Source organism: Osmia lignaria, chromosome 1, assembly GCF_051020975.1.
Source record: "Osmia lignaria lignaria isolate PbOS001 chromosome 1, iyOsmLign1, whole genome shotgun sequence".
Taxonomy (NCBI): Eukaryota; Metazoa; Arthropoda; class Insecta; order Hymenoptera; family Megachilidae; genus Osmia; species Osmia lignaria.
The window spans coordinates 10,453,558-10,473,910 of record NC_135032.1 but is presented as its reverse complement, the minus strand read 5'-3'; the positions used below and the strand labels follow the sequence as shown (position 1 = coordinate 10,473,910).

The 20,353-nt window shown below is 38.5% G+C and overlaps 4 protein-coding genes and 3 non-coding genes across 8 annotated transcripts in view; 6 read left to right on the top strand and 1 right to left on the bottom strand.

Moving 5' to 3' along the window:
* Window positions 1–8: 8 nt before the first annotated feature.
* LOC117606321 (lipopolysaccharide-induced tumor necrosis factor-alpha factor homolog) lies at window positions 9–3,470 on the bottom strand. The gene is made up of 4 exons (XM_034328652.2): window positions 3,227–3,470; window positions 1,984–2,145; window positions 1,688–1,913; window positions 9–1,024 (listed from the first exon to the last, which is right to left on the bottom strand). Exons 2-4 carry the CDS (start codon window positions 2,138–2,140, stop codon window positions 922–924), a joined length of 486 nt encoding a protein of 161 aa, XP_034184543.1. The 5' UTR covers window positions 2,141–2,145; window positions 3,227–3,470; the 3' UTR covers window positions 9–921.
* A 63-nt stretch (window positions 3,471–3,533) lies between these two features.
* Window positions 3,534–14,465, top strand: LOC143305309 (odorant receptor Or1-like). 2 transcript variants are annotated; one of them, XM_076688301.1, is made up of 5 exons: window positions 3,534–4,181; window positions 12,239–12,454; window positions 12,516–12,620; window positions 12,730–12,888; window positions 12,974–14,465. In XM_076688301.1, the coding sequence occupies exons 2-5, from the start codon at window positions 12,392–12,394 to the stop codon at window positions 13,034–13,036; spliced, it is 390 nt and encodes a 129-aa protein (XP_076544416.1). In that variant the 5' UTR covers window positions 3,534–4,181; window positions 12,239–12,391; the 3' UTR covers window positions 13,037–14,465. The 2 variants fall into 2 exon arrangements, 1 of the variants encoding a protein (XP_076544416.1); XR_013062192.1 differs by lacking the exons at window positions 3,534–4,181; window positions 12,730–12,888; window positions 12,974–14,465 and adding an exon at window positions 11,082–11,692 and having other exon boundaries at window positions 11,834–12,454.
* cos (kinesin-like protein costa) lies at window positions 4,575–8,447 on the top strand. The gene is made up of 2 exons (XM_034328645.2): window positions 4,575–4,787; window positions 4,863–8,447. Exon 2 carries the CDS (start codon window positions 4,929–4,931, stop codon window positions 7,506–7,508), a length of 2,580 nt encoding a protein of 859 aa, XP_034184536.2. The 5' UTR covers window positions 4,575–4,787; window positions 4,863–4,928; the 3' UTR covers window positions 7,509–8,447.
* On the top strand, window positions 9,536–9,608 carry TRNAV-CAC (transfer RNA valine (anticodon CAC)). Its single transcript has one exon. It is a non-coding gene; the product is annotated as a tRNA-Val (tRNA).
* TRNAL-CAA (transfer RNA leucine (anticodon CAA)) lies at window positions 10,046–10,164 on the top strand. Its single transcript has 2 exons — window positions 10,046–10,083; window positions 10,120–10,164. It is a non-coding gene; the product is annotated as a tRNA-Leu (tRNA).
* Window positions 10,587–10,658, top strand: TRNAE-CUC (transfer RNA glutamic acid (anticodon CUC)). The gene has a single exon. It is a non-coding gene; the product is annotated as a tRNA-Glu (tRNA).
* Window positions 14,458–20,353, top strand: part of sha (shavenoid) — a 48,255-nt gene continuing 42,359 nt past the window's right edge. The window contains exons 1-3 of the mRNA XM_034328642.2: window positions 14,458–19,173; window positions 19,501–19,815; window positions 19,898–20,305. The gene's annotated coding sequence lies outside the window, so the exon portion shown is untranslated. The remainder of the gene's footprint in view (window positions 19,174–19,500; window positions 19,816–19,897; window positions 20,306–20,353) is intronic.

Sequence of the window (20,353 nt, the reverse complement as noted above, 5' to 3'; positions counted from 1 at the left end):
CACAAAATTATTTTTATTTCGAGTTTTCCTTTACATAAGAGACGTCATTTGAAACGTTGAATCAATATATTCAATGTAAATAACTTGAACAGAGTACTATATATCATTCGAGCACGAAACACAAGGTGAACCATCTTTATCTCCAATATAATTCGGATCCTGTTCTCATACTCGTAAATCCTTTCTATGGTTCACTTAAAAATACCTCCTTCATAGGAATACCGTCTATACACATTTATAATTATGCAGGAATATGTTTCACTGAAAGTCCCGGAAGCACCAATAAAATACAAAAATAAATACGAATGGAAATGTTGTAGACAGGAGGCGAACGATTGTTCATTCTGCTCACACACATTCTGCTCGCTCTTTTATCAATGGAATGCACGTCGAAAGAAACAAGAGAATAAGATTCAGAAGTTACACGTGATCGAGTCGAAAAGGCGAAAAAAAGGAAGGAAACGTTCTTTCTTTCGCGGTTTCGAGCAAACATTTTTCTACTTGTTTCTCCCGGAGAAAAAAATATCTAAGGCTAGGAAATATTGGAAATGCAAACGGGAACAACGCTGTTCCCGAGTTGAATGCTGGAAAATACTTTAACAAGAGATTCCGATCTCACTCGCTGTCTGCAAACCTGGTACACGCATACTCAACCACCCATTCTACATCCCACGAAATTTATAATAATCCCGACTATCACGCGTTACAAGTGACATTCGTCAAGGAATAAGCGTCATACATAGTGTATTCGATACGATCCTACGATAATCTCAATCGAATCGTTCGTGTTTTTCTTAACTTAATACGCGAACAAGCAGGGAAATATCTTCTAAAACTCCCATCCCGCCTGGATAACACTGTCTGGTTACATAAAAGAGACCGTAACAATGTATTAAAGTACGCAGTATTTGGAATACCCATTCAACCCTTGCACGTGCCGATATAGTTTTTGCACTTCGGGCAAAAATGATGAACGTTCATGAAGCTGCTGATGCAGTACGGCAGACACGAGCAAAGGCAACATCTGAAATTGAAACGCTATCGGTAAGAAGAATTCGATTATCGAAACCAACACACATCCGGAGCGAAGCAGGATTGCTTTAGGAAACGAGGAGAGCCTGGAGCCTAGAAGTGGAGATTGTCGACGTACGAAGGACTAATGGAATGGAGAGCAAACATAAATTGAAACCTGAATACCACAGTCTTGAATTACAGGAAAATGAAAAGTGAAGAACAAGCTGAAGTGAACTGGAGCGAGATTCGCTCTAGAGCCAACCCTTTTTCGGCCATTTCCGGTCAGATCGGAAGTGGCCAAAAAAAGAAAAAATTCGGCCATTCGTTGAGAAATGGTGCAAGAATTTTTTCGATAAGAAAGTTTAAATGCTATAACCCCCTTCTCAAGATTTTCAATCTTCGGTACGGATTGGCTAATAAAACTGTGGAGAGAGGAAACACCCACGAGGAACCTTATGAAAGGATTGTTAACCGAGGTACTTCTTCAGGAAAATACATTTATACAACTTATTCTAGCAGTAATGTTAATCACACGCAACTCGCAATTAAATGTACTCATGATTTTTCATGAATTCGTGTTCTCAGGATAGAGATCGCATTTATGGTGAAAGGAGCAGATAAGCAGAGTAGAGGATAAGCAAACAGATATAAAATATGTAAATAGGTACGTTACCCAAGTAGACAAAGTACGATGCAACAGAGGTGAGCACTCGGCTTGTGATCTTGTATCGTGGTGGTCTTGATGCTGGCATGGCACGTCGGGCAGGTCATTTTTACTGGATTCGGGCTCAGTTCATAGATCACCGAATAGGTCATCCGTACATCCGGCGCTGGGGCTGGCGCCGGGTTTGGGTTTGCATTATAGTGCGGCAGCGGCTGCGACGTAGGTTCGCTGGTAACTGAACAATTCAATGGATGTAATGAAACCATCTAAAGTTTGATGATTTATACAGTTAAAGGGATAATTACGAGGTGGTCCAGGTGTTGGCATGGAAGATGGTCCTACTGGATACGGTGTAATCGGTGGAACGGGCATGCGAGATGCATTTCCAACAGCCTCCTCGTACGAAGGAGGTGCCGAGGGCGGAGGAGGCGCCGAAGGCGCAAACACCACGTTTTTCTCCATCACGCCTGAAACAACAAGAGGATAATATTTATAAAATAATTTTTCAATCTATTTGCTTAACATCTTATAATAGAATGAATTCTATTTTTAAAATTAGATTGCTACCCTACCATACTCAAGTATGCCGCATTCTTTAATTAGATCAGAGTTTCTAATTGGAATTGCATGAAATGAGAATGCAATAGCATTTGAACGAAAAACGAGCGCGAAAGTGTGCGAATAGAAAGTTGAACGGATGTTAAGTAAGAAGACAACCGCGATGTGTGCTCGTTCGCAGAACCGTGTCTAGAAAAATTAGTGCCCCGAGTATCCACTTGTGTCCTTTGTTCGGCCACAAGTACCGTGGCCTTGCTTTAAGACCGGGTTATATTGTTGAAACGTACAATCGACTCTAAACCTAATTTAATCTGAGCAAGTGAACTTGCACGAATTGTAATCAGCGAGTGCCCACAATTCTTATGTAAATCATTTCATGGAATTCAACAAAATATCTAAATATTTATCAATCTCGTTAATTTACTCGAATGTGACATTCAATAACCATGTAAAAATTAGTATATCAAATACGTTATCGGACGCTATCTTCTCTTAATTAAAAAAAAAAATAAATGACGCATAACTTGTTGCGAAATCATGAACAAACACAGACATCGTTTCTGCTAAGAATTCAAATGAGTAATGGCAACAAAAATGTTCTTTGATTCATCTTTACTCGAAGTTTCGTGGAAGTGTATAATCAGCATTTTTGTAAAATATTTTGCATAAGAATCATTTATGATGCGTTTATATTTTTGCCACTTAGCCTTTTGCCAAGTAAACCATGTATGGTTTGAATTGCATAAGTACTTAATTATGCAAAACAAAAAGCGTAAACATGATTCGAATATTGCTTTTTCTTTTTGATTTAAATGTGCTGAGTATCCACATGACGTAAAAATTTGACGCATCAATGTAACGCTCCTTTCACAACTGTGACAAGGTTACTTTAATCATAATTGCAACATATCGTACATATACTAATATGTAATTAACGAATATTTAGTTAAATAGATCGTTAAACAAGACATAATATATCAAGATACTTACCAAAATTAAAAGCTGAACGATTATGAGTCACTTAGACGCCTCCGACAGAAGAGAGGTTATAGTTTAGCACCGCGGAGCAGCAATAGATTACGTGCGCAGCGAAAATACTATGACACATATCTCACTGTACAATGTTTAATTATCTTTCAACATCATATTGAATCTTTTGCATGTATTTACACCGAAAAAGAAGAAAAAAGCACACAATACTTCAAAGAAAACCGTCACATTACCACTCTTGAAACGATTGACAAGAGACTGTTACAGTTTCTGCTGGCAACCAATCACAGAACTTGAGATACTTCAACAGAAAAACTGAAAAAAAAACGGCGCGAAATATGAACCACAGTTTTGTCAGTTCCGGTTGTACACCGTTAGATCACGCTAGCAGTACGGGTTTCAATATAATTTGGATTATATTATGTCGTTATTATTATTAACAAATAACATAACACGTTTTATGGACTTTTTAAATATCTATTCGTATAAAACAAAAAAAATTAAAAGTTCAATTGATTTTACTTGAACAATATTATTCGTTCCACGAAAGAACATACCTCTTTCGTGCAACTCAAGGAAGCCCTTTATTCTTCCTTTTTATATCGTAGTCATATACGCGGCAAATAAAAATATATTAATAGAAAAAACGAGCGATAACGTCGAAAATCGAAGAATGTATTAAATACAAGACCACTGAATATATACAACTCGGTGTCACCACGCGCTGGAGCAGGCGAAGCGTGCATGAGTCAACCAGGTAAACATGCGCAGAACGAACGAAACACAGTCTCACATTGACCGAGTGTAATGCGCCGCGAACTTGTATCCCGCGTGAAGGTGACAAGAGTATCGGATTTTCCGAGTGCAAATAAACGTGTAATTGTGTTTAATTAGTGTAATCTACCTGCTTGTACGAGAAATAGAAGTTGCAGTTACATGGGACATCCATTATTTGGTGAGTAAAAGTTGAAATTTGTTTGATATATTACTTTTTGAATCAAAGAATGGTTCACTTTCATAGTCAGGGCTACCAATGACAGATTATTCGAAAAATGGAATAGATTTAGACTACTTTAAAGCGTTGTAGATACGAATATTTATATAAAATAATTATTTATTGAATATTTATAACATGTTTCCTCACATATTCTGCTATGTGGTGTAAAATCTATTTAACCTTGATGTATCGTATCACTTGTGGTCATCATATGCGATCAAATAATATTTCGTTCATTTGTATAGCATTAGTTACTCTTATAATTGTTAACATATGGATAATTCGTTATTTAATGATGTTGCAAGTCTAAATATTGATAAATCATTTTAAAATTCGTCTTTGCCGACCACTTATTAAGTTGGCAACAATTTCTGGTAGATATTTCTGTTGGTTATTGAACACAGAACTTTATAAAACAGTCTATCAAATGTGCGTAAACGTATGAAGATAAAATTTACAAATCAATTAGAATAAATCAAAATGTAGAATTAACATCAAGGACTGTAATGGTTTAAATAAAACTTTGGAACGCGATGAGTTCCAAATAGGTTAGAAACAGTAAATGTAAGTGTGAAGCTTTGAAACGTAATGTTTTGAAATAGGAGAAACGGTGGTAGAAAATTATTATTTACCTTTCAGGACAGCTCATGTACCTGAACTAATTTCTATTTATTATGTTAAACTGTAATATATAAAATTCTCAAAATGATGCATTATTCACCTTGGATCCATCATCAAATGATGTTGGACAATCATCAATGCTATGTACCTTATGTATCTACCGTGCCATCGTATCCACAAAACAATCATGAGCAGCAGCATGTCATGGAAGATGAAAATGAACAAACTGCAGATGAAACTCATGATACAATGACCAGTGCTACATCGGGAAAAGGCAGCTCGAATGCTGATATATTTAGATTAGAATTTGCTGCAGCACAATGGTCAAAACTAGTCTCTAATGCTGAGGGTCTTTTTAATAAGCTCATGACAAGTAACATTCTACCTCACACGGAACAAGATCAAATTGAACAGTGGCTTTGCATGAAACAAGAATACGAAGAATGCATTGCTAATGATGATGCAGGTAGTTTACATGGATACAATGAAAATGCAAGGAGATCGTTAGAAAGAATTGAGGAAGTCACAGAAACAGATGAAAAGACAGATGAATCTGTACATAAAATGGAAAGAAAGATTGATATCAATTGTTTATCCAGTTCTGAAGGTGAACTGTCTGAAACTAATGACGATGATGATGTTGATGTTGATGATGAGGATGATGATGAAGAAGAAGATGAAGATGAAGATCACAGCGATGTGAGCTCAGAAAATCCAGACTTCCTAGAAAAATTAGACGAATGTATGAATAAACTTAAAATAGAAACAGATAGAATAGTTGATTCTAAAAAGGATGAATTTAGAAGAACAGATATTGAACTCCTTTCATCTATAACAAGATCTATGAATACTAATAATAATTATGTATCTGCAATCAAACCTGTTCCCCTTAGAAATCCGAATTCAAGAAGGAATTCAATGCTTCCTGGCTCGGAAATGTGTAACGAAGTATTAGCTTTTAATGACAGTCTTAAACCTAATCACAATCAAATATTGAATAATAAAACATTAGAGCTGATTAATACGAAAATCTTAGATAATCGTGAACCTGAAACAATAATCAATGATAACGTTCCAATTCATAATGATAATTCGCCGGATTTATTAATCGATGCTCTTAAAACAACTGAAGTACCGGAACCGATAAAGGAATTGAAAACCTTAGCATTAAACAATGAAGTAAAACAAACGCAGGTGAAGAAAATTCAGTCTGATCTTGACGGTGCCCATAAGCGTATAGAAGAGCTTCAAACGACGATTAAAATCAAAGAACGATTCATCGCGGATATGATAAAGAATTCCGATGCGCGTGCCAGCGCGAAACAGAAATTTCAACGTAAATGGAGCAAATTAGAAGAGGAATATTACAATACAAGGACTCAATTAGCTCAAGCGGAAAATGCGTCTATTTACAAGGACTCCGAGGAGAAATCTGCCCATAAGAAAGAAATTGAACTGTACAAAAATATGGCAATTCATTATGAAAAGAGATTAATGGACATTGAAATGATAAAGCAGATCGCTGGTGATTCGGCTAAGAAGGTCTTAGAACTCGAAGGTTCCTTGAACACTTCTAAGAAACAAATGGAGAAGCTGAAGAAACAATTGAAGAAAGAGGAAGAACGTAAGAAGCAATTGGAGGAGGAACTTGCAGGGGATCAAAAGAAAATTCGTGAACTGGAAGAGAAGTATAATTTAACTGCTTCTAAATTGAAAGAAATGCAGTCCGAGAGTGAAGATGAAAAGAACAATAAATCAAGGACAGATTACTCTGATAAAAAGAAGAATCTACTGGATGTTAGCGCTAGAATATCGCATCTTGATCACGTTTTGAAAGAGAAGTCGATGGATCTCGAGAGGACAGCGGACATAGATGAAAAAGAGGCGTTGCGACATGAGATTCGAAATTTAAGACGCACCAGGGATTGTTTAGTAGATGAGAAATGCGATCTGGATGAGAAATTTCAAAAGGAGAAAACTTTGTCAACGGTAGAGGAGCGGAAATTATTAGAATGCGGAGAGACTATCGAAGCTATCGATGCCATGATCGAGCACAAAAACGAAATGATCTGCGGGAGAAAGGGTTTCGACGAGAATCAGTCACAACGAGAAAAAGGGGAAAGAATGCTGATGGAAAGACTGGCGAAACTTTCGGACGGTGAAATGAGAACATTGTTCTACAAGTATTTCTTGAAAGTGATCGATTTGAAAGAGAGCTCGAAGAATTTGGAGGTTCAAACGGCAGAATTGGAGAATCATATAGAAACTCAGGAATGGCAGATACAAACGTTGACGAACGCTTTGAAACAAACCAAACTTGAAGCTGAGAGAAGAATAGTTTTGATGCAGAGGGAACACGAGGAGAAGTTGCACCTCATGTTCAGACACTTTGCGGAGGAGACAAGTAGCTCTGGTCACGAGAGATTAGACAAGGATTCGGAGCTCGCCAAATATAAACGTGAAAACAAAACGTTAAAGAAACGATTGGCAGATGTTGAGGCTCTACTGAAGGGTCCAACACCACCGCGCACAGCTAGTCCGGCAAAAATATCTCAGCAAGGAAAACAAGTTCCTCCGAGCAGTCGTCCGACAACCAAAGTAACCAGACAGCGGAATAAACTCATAATACAGAAAACCACTGACTGCGATAAAAAGAAGAAATGAATTTACTTCTTTCTACGTTTCTCTTTAATTAGCATTTATTTTTCTGTACATATGTTACTGGTAAAGTGTGAAAAATCATAATGATTTTAAATTATTAATTCATACTCTTTCTAGATTAATTTTAACCCGGGTAGCGTATACATAATTTATGCATTGCCGGTAACGTATGTATTTTTATTTTTGTACAGTATTTAAATATTATTTTACTGATAGTAATTTAACAAAATACACAGCTACTGTGTACTATCATGAAATTTTCTTATGCAGGAAATAAGCATTTTTATGTTTTTCAAAAATGGAACCTCGTAGTAACGATTTAGTCTAATTAAGATTCATTCTCGTACAGATTACTGATCAGTATTCGTTTGATAATCTTAGAAGAAGCTCGATGTACGATTCGTAGTATACTAATGAAACTTAAGGATATTGAATCTCAATCAAAATAGCATTTGCATGTTTCCCTGGACCTCGAAAATGTTATTTAAATAGTTCTTCAAATAAGTATTGCAAGTGTTAACAATCAATAAAACGTAACTCTAAGTATTTAAATGAAACATCACAAGTTCATGACATTTTAGTAGTACCATTTTAAGATGTATCTCACATTTGGTAGGTGAAAAACGAGCACGATGTCGAATAATTTGTATAACATCCCATTCATTGACTTCCAGCAAATAATTTATTGCAATTTTGTAAATAAATCGATAATATGTTAAACATGGCGTTAATGGCTGACCCTTTGGACCCTCGTAGGAGAGTATAATTATTTGATGATCTTCGACACGTTTCACGATGTTTTATATTCATGAGACTATAAATTCTTGGATGTCTCTATTAAGGTGGCCTTTGACACGTCTATTAAACCAGTGAATCATTTTATCAGTTACTGCTTCATAATTAGCTAATTAAATGTAGTATATTGGGCGATACATCAAATTTGTATAGATCCACTATTTCATCTTGATCCTGAATATTAAAAGTGTTTACACTTTATTTATTGTATGGACATTTTTTAATTTTTGTAACTAAAAGGAGCCAGGTACTAATTGCGTTCAAGTGTTAAGGATATTTAATTTCATATACTTTGATTACTTTCATTCGGGTTCGCATTCTTCCTGTCGCAGATTCGGCTACTCGGTAAATTGTTAAGTTGTTTACAGTCCACAGTGACAACTCATTTAAGCAATGCCACTATAATAATCGTACCGTGTTTTCTTCTCCAACGGTTAATTGAATTCTAAGCGATATCTGGTGTAACCGGAAATACCTGAAAACATACATCAAAGGCGTGAAATATGAAATGTTTAAGGTCCTGAGAAAGTACCATCGAATTCATAGCGTGTCGGTCTAGTTGACTGTAACATTCCACGAAATCGGCCGAGCAAAGTTATGTATAATAAAAGAAATCGAATACAATGTTATTTCACATTCATGATTCGGGAACTCGAGTATTTTGCGGTCCTGGTTTATTGTTTTATGCAGTGGCGAACACAGAATCCCTGAAGAAAGTGGTACAAGGGAATTTATAATATTTAAAGTAGGGTATCTTTTTGCATTTTTTGAAAATTGATATCCAAAACGTAAAAAATAAAAGCAAATTTGACGATTGAAATATATTTTGTATAGATGTAGTATCGTAGTTTAGGACTTAGGGTAGTTGATATTTCTAAAGGTAGAAAGAGGGCCATAAAAGAGAAAGGCAGTGACGAAAACCAGACCCAAGGGTCGTCGAGGGTTTCTTCCGGGCAAGGCCTTAGACCTAGGCGAGAGTGCAGGGTGGAGTAAGGAAACGCACAAAGGAGGGTGCTTTTTCGGAATTAGGTAGACTTGAGTTGACTTTCGGACAGTGAAGAGCCTTGATTCTGTGAGCTACCTTGGTGTAAATTCTGTATCTTATACAGATATTCTATTCAATATCATTTTTTGATAGATATAGAAAAGGAGCAAAATTTTATAGAAATAGTTAATTCTGTGGTGTAACCCCAATTTGTTTATTGAAATATTTAATTAAAAAACTAGTGGACGTGGTTTCCGTAGTGTAGTGGTTATCACGTGTGCTTCACACGCACAAGGTCCCCGGTTCGATCCCGGGCGGAAACATTTGTTTGTTTTTTGCTTTTTTAATTAAACAATTATTAGCACATAAATCCATACATTTTTTTAATTTTTATCGTTACAACGTTTCAAACTATTCTCTTTAAGTCACATTTCAGTCCATTTAATTTTCAAAATCATTCATTTTAATTTCCTATAATTCAAATAACTATAATAAAACATGTTTATTTTTCTTTATATGAAATATGGATATTTTGATGAAAACATTTGAACATATCATTTGCCATAGTGAAAATGGACATTGGATCTTTAATTGCAAAGTTTACAAATTTTAAGTTTTCAATTTATTTTTTGATGTCATTGTCTCTATTTCTTTTTTTTCTTGTATTAAGTATTCAATTAGTTAGCGTGTTAGTATATTATATCTTATAGTAATCCAGTGAGAACGGTGTGACAAATTTTATGAAAAGTGGTCACCAACTGTCAGGATGGCCGAGCGGTCTAAGGCGCCAGACTCAAGGTTCTTACCTTCTCACTGAAAGCTGAGTAATGGGCGTTCTGGTCCTCTCTGAGGGCGTGGGTTCGAATCCCACTTCTGACAAATTCTTTTGCAATTTTTAACAAATTTTGTTTATTAATTAAACAACCAAAACGTTATTTTAAAAGATATATAATTCAAATACTAGGTAAAGTAAGTGTTCCGTGTTCGAATCCCGTGCTAGAGTCAATTGATTTTTATTTCTTAAAATTAAGAAAATAATCAATTAATTATCTAAAGGAGTATTATTAAGAATTATTAATAAATAAAATTGAATTTTATATATATATTTATTGAAATATTATGAACATTGTATAATTTATTTTATATTGCTTTGTAATGCAACACTGTTATATATTTTATGTCGTAGATTAAATAAATTAACGTACAACGACGTTTTTAATATTATAAACAATATATTTTAATAATAAATAAACTGTGTGATACCGGATGTAACGAGTATAATAAAATAAGTTAGTCAAAATTCCGGTATGGTCTAGTGGCTAGGATACCTGGCTCTCACCCAGGAGGCTCGGGTTCGATTCCTGGTACCGGAAATTTACTTTTTTCCACTTTACAATCAATTTTAAACAAAAGTAGCAATTCGTCCAATCGTGCAACTTGATTTGAATAAATCTTGCCAAAAAATGCATAAAAGAATCATTCAAATCCCACCAAGTGTTGTAGTTTCACGAATACGATTACTACATCCCGTCAAGATACACAAAATGATAGTTAATAACGTTAGAAACGAGCATTCATTTTCTACTGCTACCGTCACAGTTGTGTTTCAGTTGCATCACTCGATACAATTGTCTGGCAAACACGTTTTCTTTACACTGTCCCTATTGTCCGCGTAAATGCGAGGTGAAACATGCTTTTGCTTGTCTATCGGCATGCAATTACTGCCACTTGTATCGACATTCGCGGAAGTGACTTCGTCTACCCAGCACGTGTGCCTGACTGAATCTATAATTTCGGGAAACAACCGTGCAATTGTATCCGTTTATCCGTAATTTTCTCAACGAGAACCGTGTCGAATTGAACGAAAATAACCGACGATAACGTGACAGGGTTAAAGTACACGGTATGCAACGAACTTCGTACGACACTAGCAACTTCGTGACTTCACCTGAGAAAGTTTTACCTATCCGTTCGTGCGAAGGGACATGGCTGAACCGCCGTTACACGAATGGGTCGTACCCTTTCGAGAATTGTTGAACGTTCAGAAGAATTATTTAAAGTGAGAACAGTGCGATCCCTGTTACATTCCTCGTATAATTTTCTCTTCCCTTCTCCAGATACAGTGGTATCTGGATAATAGACCCAAAACGCTCGTCATTTCTACAAAGTGCATACCTTCTGTACAAAGGATGGATGCTGAGCGCGATGTACATCTTCGCGATTACTCTGTTCGCGGATATTTACGACAACGTAGATAATTTATCAATTACCACCGACGATGGATGCATCTTCGCCGGGATGCTCGTGGTGATTTTCAAAGCGATGAATTATCAAATTCGACGGAACAAGATAGCACGATTCGTCAGCGAGACGTTGAAGTGCGTTGATGATCTCTCCAAGTTCTCCAGTAAATAGAAACACGTATTTATTTTTCCTTCCGTTCGATGCAATCCGTCATGCAACATTGCATGTCACGATATCCCGTACCATGGTGTATGATAATCTGGTATCGCGACACGATCTGACGTGGCACGACGTTATTTTCCAGATGCTAAGAATGCGAAACCCATCGTCGAAAAATACCAAGTACGCAACAAGGTAATGTTCTACGGGTTCACCGTGCTGGGATGCGTTTTGGGGGTCGCTCTGTTATTTTGCTCCCCGATGGAGAACGGTCTGCCGATCCGAGCAAAGTACCCTTTCGATACAACCAAACCGTTTTGGCACAGGATTGGTCTTTTCATCGAAACCTGCGCCGTTTGCGGTGGTCTGGTCGCAATCATCGCTATGGATAGTATTACAGTACTGACATCAAGCATCATCACTATGCTGCTTGACATTCTGAATTTAAATTTTGAGAATTGCAGCAATCGAGCCTCGAACGATGTAAAGGGAAGATCATCAACTGCCACATCAAATTTTCTAATAAATCTAACAGATTTTTCTTTTGCAGGAAGACGAAATTCGTACGGAGCTCAGCTGCAAGGTCCAACCCCACGCAAGGAGAACAAACAATATTTTCTTATACCGATACAAAGTTTGTCTTCGATTTCATCAAAGACTGGTGTTCCTCAGCAAGGAGTACAATAACATATACAGCTCGAGCATGTTCGTTCAGATGCTCTCGAGTACTTCAATCATTTGCCTGACTGGTTTCCAGGCTGTCGTGGTAAGAGAAACGATTCAGTGTGTCGATCGTACCCGTGATTGATTCGAATCGTTCGTAACAGGTCGGAGGTCAGAGCTCGGACATTTTGAAGTTCGGTGTATACCTAAGTGCGGCTGTATCTCAGCTTTTGTATATCTGTTGGATCGGAAACGAGCTGAGCTATTCGGTGAGAGTTAATTAGAGGTGTTGATTGATTGTATTTCATCGCGTGGTAATGAATTAATGAAAGATTTTTCTGTAAACTACGAAATCCTGCAACATAAATCATTGTTCAGAGCTCGGTGCTGGACAGGGGTCAGTGGCTCTCGGATTGGCATCACGAACATTTGCCCGACGTCGTACGAATGTTCACATTGTCCACGATGTTCACCAGACAGTCGATTACTTTAAAAGCTGGCGTATTTTACGTGTTATCTCTGGAAACGTTCATCGCGGTATGCACCTGTCAACGATTCGCTGACAACATTCTTCCGATCATTTTTTTCATTCTTCACGTTTCTTATACAGATTTCTGTACAGATTGTAAGGAGATCTTATTCGGTATACACTTTACTGAACAACATGCAGTCGACGGATCTTTGATTGGGATTCTATTGCTGTTGAAGATGTTTACGTAAAATGAAAATATCCTGTGATCTTCGGAGATAAGGTATAGTTTAAATATAAAAATTATTTATCTTAATGAAAATGTTCATGGTTATTTTATAACTCGGGAATTTAACGACTCCTCTAAGGACTACCACAGTAGATTAACCCATGATTAATAAGACGTGGCTGATGATTCATTTTTATTGCAAACAGATTCAAGAAATTAGTCTTTCTTAGTGTTATACTAGTCATGACTGCCTCTACTGCTTAAATTCCTCGAATGAATATCGGCCTAATATTTCGGGGATAATCTCGGCAGAGGTCTCCGGCAAGAATAGAAATCCTATTTTTGGAAAGCTCATAATCGTTAAGACGTCTATAGCAACCTGTTCCTTCGTCACGCTCGCGATGATTCCCACCTCAGTTGGTAGCTTCGGGCCAGCAACCTTGCAAATTATGGTCGACGCAACTCTCTCGCCTCGCGCGCCAGAGATTTACCGATTCGTTCTGTTTGTGCCCGCTAATACGCGTCCAATAATAATCGAGAACAGCTGCAATTTTCACTTTGTTAAACGGACAGCGCGAGGAACGGGAAACGTAACCGTTCGCCTCGTACCGATGGATTTTCATTGATAAAAATCGGATAAGGAATGTTCAAACATTCGGCAGGGGAAGTTACTATTCCCTCTGCATTTCGGTCAAGGTTCGTTCCTCCTCCGATTTCGGCTAATTAACTGAAATTTCGTTCGGTTGCGTGCAAATTAGCCGATCGTCGCGTTGCTAATTTACGATTAGATGTAAATGCAGCCGGGCGTCGATTAAGTACCGTGAAGATTACAACGGCGCTTCGTCATTAATTCGAGAATGAAACGAAATCCAAGGGAAGGCAATTAAAAAGCAAAAACGGGCCTTTTACCGCCCGAAGGCTGTCATTCTGTATTCCCTGAAATACGAGAACGCTAGTTGTCTGGGTTACCCTGGAACGTGCTACCTTTAATCTGACCTTTCATCTGACCGATTATTATCACTTTGATTTATGATCTTCCACCTGTTTCTTGCAAGGTGTTCCTCAACATCCAAATTGTTTCCCTAAGATTTGTTCGCTAATAGAAACATCCTTCTTTCCAGTAGCTAATACAAGGACATTGATAGCATCAAATTTATAAATCTTGATAAATCCCTTAGAAATTTTAGATTACCATCGGGGAAAGTTCTCAGTGAATTTAGGCAAAGTGTTAATAAACATCTAAGTATCTTATGATCTCATCGTTAAGATAAAGATGCTGGGTGCTTTTAAGTTACAAATTAAAAGCAATTTTGACGAAGAAAATGTTAAACTAATTAATAATCAAGAAGATGATAATGCTATTCAAATTTTTTCAAATTAATGGATATAATAAAAGTAATATTTTATCAATAAATTAATGAACTTGAAAATTAAAATGACCAAAGGTTATCCTCTCGTTTATTATCAATTTATTCTGAGATGTACAAGTATTGGTCTTACAAAAGAGAAAAATTATATATACATAGGTTCCAGTTAAAATTAGGTCCTTCATAATAATGTACCGTGTATACGTTTTATTGTGTTCCGTAAATCGTTCCTCGAATCAGCGTTAAAGTGATTGCCGGCGATGAAACGCCATTTATCGAGGAATAATTAAGCAAACGATGGCACTAACTCGAATCAGCGAGGCATAATTGTCTGGCTTGTTGGTAACTCGCCGAAGCAGGGAAAAGGAAGGAGCATGGTCGTTGTTCTGGTCGCCTCAGCGACGGTACTTGCTTCCTAGACAGATGGTCGCTTTACCACATGTTACCTAACTGTAGGCCTTCTTTAAGTACCATTTCTGTCAGTGGTATCGTCTCTGCGCTGACTTTGCCTTTGTTGCGCTTGAAATTTCTTGCCGCTTCCTTTTCCACGAGGAGGAAACGTGCTAATCATCCGCGTGCGAGCTACTCGCTAGAACGCTTTTTGCAACCTTGCTTCTTGCGTTTTCTGAAAACGGTGTCACGAGTAGAACGGTCTAAAGCTACCAAAATGGCGTATAAGTCTTGATACGATAATACTGATTACAGTTTCATATTCTTCATTATTTATCATGATTCCGGGCCTACTTGGAGCATGAAGCTTCATCCCGTTTCCCCTTTACCTCGTTAAGGATCGAATTTTCATTGGAGCAAAGCTCCGCTATTAAACGGCTGATCGGGATGTGAAGATTAGGTATCAATTCTGACCATTCTCTTTCCAAAATCACAGATAATATTAATATTACAGTAGATTCTTATTATATTGCTGTGGTGAAAATATTACAGAAAATTCTTACAAAATATAAAAACAGTTATTTTCAAGAAGCTTATTACCGATTAATAATCGAGAACATAGAATGGTTATATTATTTTCTAATGAAATTTATGGTACGAAATGGGTCAATCGGCATTTAAATCTTTCGCGTTACGACGATGATCGAAGGAATATCCACGCAGGTTTATCGTATTTCGTACGGGTTATTGTGGAAATTCATTTTCTTTTATTACGCATTCTACTCGACTAGCTCGTTGAAATCGCTAGCATCTGATGATAAGGAACGTCTCGTGGAACGCGCGTAACAAGTTCCTCTTTATTGTCGAATAAATTCCATCCCCGTGTCGAGGACAAATACGTCGGGGAAAAGAAATGATTCTCGAAATACTTCGGTTACCCGCGCGAACGATACGCTAAAACACGAGCGAGGAATCTCAGAGATCCTGTCAGGATCAACGGTCCTGCGTGTGGTCCTCCTGGCAAGATCTCTTTCCACTTATCGCTTCTTTCGTTGGAGGCATAAATTCGCCGGTTGAAAATTTCGTACAGTGCCGGGTTCTTTCTCAATCTTGTCTGACCCATGGGTTAAACGCATCCTTCTTCGTTTCCTCGGAGACGCAAGGTAGAGCTTGCAGGAAGCCAAACGTCTTCAGAAACTGGAGTAGATTCGTTATCAGAAATCCTCCACTGTACGAATTTTCTTCCTCGTTTATCAAAGTACCTCTTGGCGCTGAATTATACGTCTCGCGTGGAACAGGTGTTCGAAAATTATTGTTCAATTACGGAATTACACTAACACTTTCCAGGATTATCATTTTTATTGAAATTGTATGATTTCTTCTCGAGCACGTTAGAGCGTAACAGAGAGGAAAGGGGGACAGTCTTCCATGACAGGGTAAAAATTTAATTGGGCCGCGAGATAGACAAGCGAGCAAAGGGGGATTAATTGGACCGGGTGTAATGAATTTTTTAGAGCACCGACCGCCGCGCGGTCTCATCTTCGAAGTTTAATCGCGAAAATTAATAAGCCCGGCACAGTGGGTGTTCCGCGGGGACGGTGAACGAAATGTGTCACGATACCGATTAATTGAACAACGATCGCAGAGGTATGAATTACTGGTTGATAAATCGTGAAAACAGGGCGCACCGGGCCATGGGCGACATTGAATCGCAGGTAGAAAATGTGTCGGTGAACTGGTTCAAAATAAAAATACCATTATTTATGAATATTTCGATTAAACAGCCTCGCCCTAAAATACATAGAAATTCGATCGAAATCGCGTCGATTAAAATTCCGAAGTTACGCAAGGAACGCGTTGTTACTTGTGTTTCTGTTCGACGGATCGTAATGAATATTTTAGGGCTACTCTCATCAAGCAGGGTCGCGATTATCGTCGCTAGTGTTCGATGAAAAGAGAAAATATACCAGCGATTACCCTTTAATTACCTTCCGGGTGGTCAGGCTGATATTCGCTCGGGTATCCGCGTGTTCGATTAAACGAATAAAAACAGGATCTTTGATTCTGAGGCTGATGATGGTCTCCCGATTTGTCCGTGTAATCTGCCGATCGATCGGTTCAACCACGACACTATGGCCCCGAAAGTTGAGCCGCTCGTGTAAAAAGCTCTGGATAATCGCGATGGTACGCGAGAAAAGAAGCGTGGAATTAAAATTGTTCTCGCCGAGACTTTGATCAGTGATATTTATAATATTGGGAAAAATGAAAAATTCGCGCTTTCCCCAATGAATTTCTCCAGTAAAATTACATTCTCTTACCTTTGACACCGAGCGTTTCCTCTAAATTAAACCGTGAACCGGACGTAATTAAATGGAAAGCTTATTTCACCGATCGGTAATGAAATTACAGTATAAAGATCGTTAAATCGGAGAGTTTGCTGGGGATCGTTACATTAGCCGAAAAAGATGATGTTATCGGTTTTCCTTGAGCCGAGCACGTTTTACAAATTTTTATAACGATCCGAATCCGTGAATAAATTAATCAATCGTGGCCGGATTCGGTCCAGCGGACCACGGACCGTCTGCTCGAAATGATGAAAGAACACATTCCGGGTTATGTTCCGACCGTTTCTCACTTCTCCTGGAAACGATATTCACCGGCGACACTTAAACGCACTCTATCTTATCCGTCGTATAAATAATCTTCGCTTAAATATCGTGGAACGTTGTAAATTTTGATAGCTGGAACATTCTTGGCGGCGATCAGCCATTGGTAACCAGCCGACGGCTATGTAACCAGCCATTAAAAATTTATCATCGACCCGATGCTTTATTGGATTCTTCATTGGCCAGGTGAAATTATAGTAGTTACGCACGCACATCAAGTGTTTCTTCTTCTTTTCTTTTTTTCTTTCGTCTTCTTCTTCTTCTTCTTCTTTTTCGAATGCGGCCTTCGGGGATCGCGCGGACAGCTACTTGTTGAAACGTTTCGTCCAAATCGCCGCATAAAATACCAATTAACAAGGTACCTTTATCTTATCTACCGTAACTCCTCGTGTACGTCTCGCTTATTCCATCGTTCTTCTTTTTTTCGCTACGATATCGAACGCAACGCGTGACGATCGGTAATTTGTTGCTTTTACGCGTCGATCCGACTTTTAAAATCGATCGTACTTAATTAGTAGACAATTTTCTCTTCTGGAGGTAGAAGAGAGACTCGTGTCAAATATTCTGGAGCACCTAGATTTCTTGTTATTAGAATGATTTGTCAGAAAATGTAATGAAAATTGTACTTCTCCTTCTACATGTCGTTTCCTTTATTAAAAAACAGCGTAAATTCCCTTAAACACTAACTAATTTTGGTGCCCTCCTACATTCTTAATTCAAAATATTAAAACAATAATAAACGATAAAACAAACTTTTATTTATCGAAAATTCGAAATTAAACAAAACTTAGAAGGAGAATAATATTTATTTCCGTATTTTATTTATGGCCTAATAATTTTCTCCTACTTTTTCTGCCCCCTTCCTTTGGTGCCCTAAGCACGTGCTTACTTTGCTTATAGGGTTAATCCAGCAGCACCGCTTAGATATAAGGAATCGCATATCCAGCGCGCGAAACGTTAACCGTCGATCGGCAACGAGTTCGTGGAACGATCGGAATGTAAAGCGACGTTCCGCGTAGTTTGTTCACGGTTACGATTCCGATTATGATAGCCTTTGATAGTCTGCGAACTAGAAACTGGGCCTAGCTGTCTGCTCGAGTAGCTACGTGTTCGTCCGTGAACGACGTTGTTGATCGAGAAAATCGTTACGATTTTTCAGCATTTTTCTTTCTTTTTATTGGTAATACGGATCGGTAAACGCACCGCGTCTCTTCTTGAGTAATCGAAGCAGAACGTGATTGCACGGTGCGGATCGAAAGCATCGTTGATCCGACGCCGACGGTTGACGATTCGAAGCCTGACGACCACCAAGGGTTAGAATCGAGATACAGTTAGAAATGGCACGCTTCTTTCGAAACACGGACAAATCGCGAGGCGACGGGGTTGCCGATCGACGGGACGAATCGTAAAATCCCGTGAGCGCCTTTTCGAGAAAGAAGCTAGAGAAAAATTCACCACCGAGAAAGGACGATGTCGATCGGTCGTAATCGTTAGAAGACAATACTGCAACGTACCAACACGGCTATCGCTTTGGAAACGGACGGAGGACCGAAGAGGAAGCGGACGATGAATAGGCCGGTGAGGACGATAAAGAAAAGAACATGGCTATGGAGTTATTCCGATACAGGCTGATGGGGAAACTCAAAGGGGAAGAAAGTGAGAGGAAGAGAGACCATTCGCTACTGGTATGATAAACAGATGGTACGTCTTCAAATCGCATTCGCGATTTCAATTATAGAACAAGGGTAGCACTTACACTGGCATGGGACCCCAAAAAATGTAGATCCCTGTGATTCTAAAATTCCAAGGTTTAAAATTTAAAAATTTCCAAAATTTTAGATTCTAAGGTTCTGAAATTTTGAAATTCTTACACTTGACCAAAGCAATTAGAAAATTTTTTAGAAATCCTTCGAGATACATATAAATTTAAGCTAAATCCGACATGGCGTTGCGAAACGTGCCCGATTTCTCATGGAATGCCCCATATACATTGTTTCTATTCGAACAATAATGTTTCCCGTTTGAAAGATTGTCGAGGCCATCACTGGTTGGCGCCATCTAGCAAAGACGAGCGACCGAAAGAGAAAGAAGTTCTCGGAGGGATCGGGACGCAGGATCCGAAGAGGGACGAGGAATCAGCAGGGAAAGACCGAGCCGGAGATGGTCGTAGCTCCGCTTGCGCTCTCAGGCACAAACTACTCGACCACCAACCAGCACGGATCCGAAACCCTACCTTGCTTCTTACCTTCTTCTCTGCCCTGGTGGAAGTTCGCCCTAGAAGCAACCCTTCCTCCTTGCCAGTCGATCTGGCCCGACGAAAAACGACACTTGGCATGCAACACCGTTAGTAAACATTATCCTCGACGAGCCTATCGAAGATAACACTCGTTGTTATTGTTGCTTAATCTCCTACGATCTCTCTTAGCTTCATAGGCGATCATGAACGTCGATCAGCAGAGTCTAACGCTGATGACTAGCGAAGAAGGAGCCTCCTTGAAGAGATCAAGGCAGCAAGTGATTCGGCTTGTTCCCGATTCGTGGAATTTTGATAAAATTCCTCTGTGAAGAGGAACCTTTGCAAGGATTCAATGAAACTGAGACATTGAGGGATCGTCTCTGTGGTTCATTGGTAGATCTTGATGGTTCTTGTGGGAAGGACAAAGACAGTTTGAGGAAAAGTGAAAATTGTGATTATGAAGACTGGGGATTGTGAAATGAAGCTTCCTTGGATGGTGTGAAACTGATTTGGACATCCACGTGCCGAGGGAGTGATCGATCATTCAGGGATCAATATTCATCGCATGGCTCGTCGGATCCAGTCGAAATTTAGCAGGTGAGTCGGTCTTCTAATTTGTAATTAATCGATTTAGAATAATTGCGA

Excerpts from the sequence above, each read along its gene's own strand:
- LOC117606321 (XM_034328652.2), bottom strand. The coding sequence starts at position 2,140 with ATGGAGAAAAACGTGGTGTTTGCGCCTTCGGCGCCTCCTCCGCCCTCG. Across the intron at positions 1,914-1,983 it reads GCCAACACCTGGACCACCTC|TTACCAGCGAACCTACGTCG; the intron begins GTAATTATCCCT and ends TGAATTGTTCAG. Across the intron at positions 1,025-1,687 it reads ATCGTACTTTGTCTACTTGG|ATGTTGCCTTTGCTCGTGTC; the intron begins GTAACGTACCTA and ends TTTCAATTTCAG.
- cos (XM_034328645.2), top strand. The coding sequence starts at position 4,929 with ATGATGCATTATTCACCTTGGATCCATCATCAAATGATGTTGGACAAT.
- LOC143305309 (XM_076688301.1), top strand. The coding sequence starts at position 12,392 with ATGTTCGTTCAGATGCTCTCGAGTACTTCAATCATTTGCCTGACTGGT. Across the intron at positions 12,621-12,729 it reads GAAACGAGCTGAGCTATTCG|AGCTCGGTGCTGGACAGGGG; the intron begins GTGAGAGTTAAT and ends ATCATTGTTCAG. Across the intron at positions 12,889-12,973 it reads CTCTGGAAACGTTCATCGCG|ATTGTAAGGAGATCTTATTC; the intron begins GTATGCACCTGT and ends ATTTCTGTACAG.